At 67.9% G+C, this 4,535-nt stretch overlaps 1 protein-coding gene across 5 annotated transcripts in view; it reads left to right on the top strand.

Annotated features, from left to right (window-relative positions):
• Noxa1 (NADPH oxidase activator 1) overlaps positions 1-4,535 on the top strand; it is a 12,278-nt gene that overhangs the window by 4,867 nt on the left and 2,876 nt on the right. For 2 of the 5 annotated variants that reach the window (XM_013029400.1, XM_013029398.1), the window contains exons 3-8: positions 957-1,065; positions 2,022-2,156; positions 2,310-2,417; positions 3,113-3,166; positions 3,437-3,558; positions 3,954-4,059. In XM_013029400.1, the coding sequence (XP_012884854.1) occupies positions 957-1,065; positions 2,022-2,156; positions 2,310-2,417; positions 3,113-3,166; positions 3,437-3,558; positions 3,954-4,059 (634 nt within the window). Of the gene's footprint in view, positions 1-535; positions 683-954; positions 1,066-2,021; positions 2,157-2,309; positions 2,418-3,112; positions 3,167-3,436; positions 3,559-3,953; positions 4,060-4,535 lie in introns of those variants that run through there. The other 3 variants (XM_013029402.1, XM_013029399.1, XM_013029401.1) reach the window with 3 other exon arrangements.

The raw sequence follows: 4,535 nt of genomic DNA, 5'->3' as shown, positions 1-4,535 counted from the left end.
CTCCTTCCTGTGCCCGTCTCCTTCCTGTGCCCGCCTCCCCTCCTTGCCCACCTCCTTCCTGTGCCCGCCTTCCATCCTGTGCCCGCCTCCCCTCCTGTGCCTGCCTCCCCTCCTGTGCCCGCCTCCTTCCTGTGCCTGCCTCCCCTCCTGTGCCCACCTCCCCTCCTGTACCCGCCTCCCTCCTGTGCCCGCCTCCTTCCTGTGCCCACCTCCCCTCCTGTGCCTGCCTCCCCTCCTGTGCCCGCCTCCCCTCCTGTGCCCGCCTCCCCTCCTTGCCCACCTCCTTCCTTTGCCCGCTTTCCGTCCTGTGCCCACCTCCTTCCTGTGCCCACCTCCCCTCCTTGCCCACCTCCTTCCTGTACCCCTCCTTCCATTCCTGTGTGCCGCCTCCATCCCTGCACCCTGCCTCCCGCCCTCACTCCTGGGACCCGTCCAGCCTGGGTGGGGTGCTTTGCCGGCGGGGGTCCGCGCCTGGTCTCTGTCTCTGCTCAGGTCCCCGGGGGCTCGGCACCCTGGCTCTTCCCGCTCACCTGCGTAGTCCGGTGGCCGTTTTGCAGCTGTGCACTAACAGGACTAGCACAGTGGTCGATGGCTCTCCAAGGGGGGACTGCAGATCTCAGCTCCCGTCAGCCGGATGCCGGGCTGCGGGTGGGGTGTCTGGCGGAGCCGGGCCGTCCTCGAGGGTAGAGAGCAAGCAGTGTGGAGGAGGAGGCTCTCCCGAGGCAGGGCGGCGCGCCAGGGCAGGCGCGTGGCGCAGGGCCTCCGGCCGGACGGCGAGCGGGGCAGCAAACCCAGCCCCACAGCGCCTCCCCTCAGCACGGACCCCTGCGTCCCGCCCTGGGGCTCCTTGGAGCTGAGGCCTGGGTGGGTAGCAAGGCCCCCGCCTTTCCCGAGGCCCAGCTGGTGGCCGTGGCTCAGCCCTTTCCATGCTCTGCTGAGGCCACCACTGCCCACAGGTTCCAGGAGGCCCTGCTGGACTTCCAGCTGGCCCTGGCACAGCTGAGGGGCAACACCACCATTGACTACACGCAGCTGGGCCTCCACTTCCGGCTGCAGGCCTGGGAGGTGAGCAGGCACGGGTGCCGTCTAATGAGGGGTGGTAGCGAGCCTTGGGGTGTGGTCGGAGCCCTCGGGGGCTCTGGGGTCTTGACTCGCAGGCCGGGGCGCATCTGTGAGAGGTGTCAGGGTCACCGTGAGTCACGCAGACCTGGAGCCCCAGCGCCCCTCCTGCCCCCTCTTCTGGGGGTGGGGGAGAACTACTCAGGCCTTTCTGGGTGCCCAAAGGGAGAGGACAGGACGGGGTTGGCAATAGGTGGCCAGTTAAGAGGCCACTGGAGGGGCAGAGCAGGAAGGGGCGCTCTGCTCCCTCCCCGAGGGAGGGCTGTGTCCCTGTCTTCAGTCCTCTGGGGCCCGTGTGAGTCACAGTGAAGGATCATGGGGGAAGCCAGGGTCTTCAGACACACCGTCTGCCGGCCCGGGGCTGTGGGGACTGTGGCAGGCACAGCCCCGTGGGCAGGCCACAGAACAGAGCCCGAGCCGGCAGTGGGGTCTTTGTGGAGCAAATCTGGGCCGGCGTACTCACCCCGCCACCCCCAGCAGCGACTGAGGGTGTTTGGAGGTGGCTCAGAGCACAGCTTGACCCCACTTTGGGCAGGGGCCCCGGGACAGCCCTAGCTTTGTCTGGCTGCCGGTGTCCCTTGGGCTGACACCAGCAGCCGACTCTGAAACAGCCAACGGGCCATCTTACAAAGAACAGTGTCCCGTGTTCCAAGAAAAACGAAGAGACCAAAGTGGAACATGTCCCTTCCAGGGTTGAACAGCACCCGGGGCAGGGCACCCACGGCAGGGCACCCGGGGCAGGGCACCCACGGCAGGGCACAGCACCCAGCCACTCCCGCTGGGGCCAGGCGGGTGCCCAGGAGCCTGGTCCAGCCCATGGCTCCCATGCCAGCTGGACCCCTGAGCAGCTGGGGCTGGGCCAGGTGAAGCCCAGGCCCGGTCACCTCCACCCCCACTCCTAGGTGCTGTACAATGTGGCATCCGCGCAGTGCCAGCTGGGGCTCTGGACTGAGGCTGCCGGCACTCTACGGGAGGCCATCTCCAGGTGGCCAGAGGGGGCCCGAGGCGGCCTGGACACGGCCCTGGGCCAGGTGCAGGTGAGGGCTGCGGGCAGGCGTGGGCCCTGGTGACCAGCGGTGACACACGGAGGCTCGGGGCCTGGGGAGGGCCCCAGGGAGCCCTTCCGCTCCCAGGCTGAGTGCTCTGTAGCTCGGCCCGGCAGCCGCTGAGCCCCAATGGCTCCACCCCAGAATCAGGTGCCGCTGGAGCCCCGGCAGGTCCCCAGGGGTGAGGTCTTCCGGCCCTACAGAGGACACCTGGAGCTCCTGCGGCCGGTGGATTTCCTCGGCCAGACCAAGGTGAGGGGCCTGGGCCCGGCCTGCGTGTCTGCGGGGCCCAGGGACGGCTGCAGGCTGTGTTGACAGCGGGCAACTCGCGTGCTGCCAGTGCAGGCGCGGGCCTGGGGACCTGGTCAGGGTACACGGGCACAAGACCCTCCTCAGCTTGCTCCCTGGGGTTGGAGTGGAGCGGGGCTGCGGGCCTGAGGCAGAGCCGCGTCTGGGCTCTTCTCCCCGCCACCGCAGCACCGGCGTCTACACGTGTCGCTGTCTCTCCTTCTCTGTTACAGACAGCCCACCCCTGCCCCAGGTCAGGGCCAGCGGGCGCCTTGGCGCGGTTTGCTCCAAGGGTGGGAGGCGTTTGGGAGAAGAGCCCATCTCAGCGTCCTATTTTTGCTCGCATTGGCTTTGCCCTGGTGGCCCCTCGGCTGGCCACACCCTGTGGCCGCTGCAACGTCACCGGGGCCCAGGGCGGTGCCCATGAGCAGACTGGTGCCGGGGGAGAGGGGCATCTGCAGAAGTCATGAGAACGTAACTCCAGAGTATTGGCGTGTCGTCCTTGTCATGAACTTCTTGTGCACTGCGGTGGTCTGGCAGGCCAGGGCCGGCACACAGCCCGCCACCCATAGACCGGAGATCCGGGAGCCTTAGCAGCAGTGTGGGCTGAAGATAGGCCCGAGAAGGCCCCGACATAGCTGTGCCCTGTCCCCCGCCAGGTGGTGGCCTCCTCCAGCCTTGGTGACCAGCACTCAGGTGTCCAGCCTCAGCAGGTAGGTGGGCAGCCTCTGGCAGTCCCAGGCTTGTCCCCGCCCAGCATGACAGGACTGGCCACTGGCCACAAAGCGGAATGGTGGGGGTCCTGGGTCCTCTTTGGTCCCTGGTGTCCAGCCCCCTCTCAGAAGGGATGGGGTGCTGGCTGGGGTGGCACCGTCCCTGGGGGAGGGCCTGCAAACAGAACAGGGGCCCTGGATCACGGGAGCCATTGAGGGAGGCCTGTCTGCCCCTCTTGGCCAGGGCGAGGTTGTGCTTTGTCCCTCCAGGTGTGTGCAGCCGGCAGAGAAGCTGGTCCCAGGGCTGCAGCAGCAGGGGAGGGCCTCTGCCTGCCCGGCACAGCAGAGGCCTCGCACCTGACGCCTGGGCCTCCCGCTCCACCAGTCAGGGGGTAGGCCCGTCACTCCTGACACGTACAACTGATGAGAATTCCCGGTGCTGGGGAAGGGTCACCGGCCCACCTTTTCCCTCCCTGTGTTCTGACTCTTTCTGCACAAGCTGCCTGTCTGGGAGGTGGGTTGGGATGGGGGGGGGTATACCTGTGGTCGCATGAAGCAGCGGGGCTCTGGGCCAAGCTGGCCAGGAGTGACCTCAGCCTCACTGGGCCCCCGCGGGCCACGGGCTCTGTGACGTAGAACGATGCCGAAGCTGTGGAGCTGGGGAGACGGGATGAGCCCGGGAATCTCTGCCACCCCTCAGGGCTGCTGGGCTGAGCAGACAGGCTGGGGCAGAGCCATGAGCTCCAGGCTGGACAAGGCCTGAGGAGAGGGCACTGTTCTCTCCCAGGGCCCAAGTCCCGGACCCGCAAGGAGCCAGCCCCCACCCCAGCCCCCCTGCTGCAGAGCCTGAAGTGAGCACTGACCGCATCCTGTCCACCCCCTACCAGGACCCAGTGAGTGAGCCTGGACCCCCTGGGGGACAGCCTGGCCGGGGACGTGGAGGGGCTGGCTCGCTGGCACATAGCGAGCCCAGCCACCAGCCTCTCGGACAGGTGGCCCGGCCATCCTAGGGCTCGGGCAGGCAGCAGGTGGACCGTGACTGCATAGGGACAAGGTGAGGTCCAGAGGCAGCGGCAAGCCCGGCTTTCCTCCTGAGACTCCAGCCACAGGCCTCGTGTCTCACTCGGACTCGGGACGCCGGCCACCGGCTCTTCTCTCCCCCAGATGCTCGGTCCACTCTGTTCTCAGAGCTCCGGTCCCCTCCCGAGGCGCGAGGCCTCAGTACCTGCCCATGGGTCTACCTAGTCTACCTGACCTCCTGACCCAGCCTCCCTGCCCTCCTCCTGCTGACCCCACCCTCCCCTCGGCTCAGGACCTCCTCCTCCCCCTCCCTCCCCCGCCTCCTCCCTATAGCTCAGGACCTCCTCCT

Source organism: Dipodomys ordii, unplaced genomic scaffold, assembly GCF_000151885.1.
Source record: "Dipodomys ordii isolate 6190 unplaced genomic scaffold, Dord_2.0 Scaffold118, whole genome shotgun sequence".
NCBI classification, from domain to species: Eukaryota; Metazoa; Chordata; class Mammalia; order Rodentia; family Heteromyidae; genus Dipodomys; species Dipodomys ordii.
This window is presented reverse-complemented; position numbering and strand designations above follow the sequence as displayed.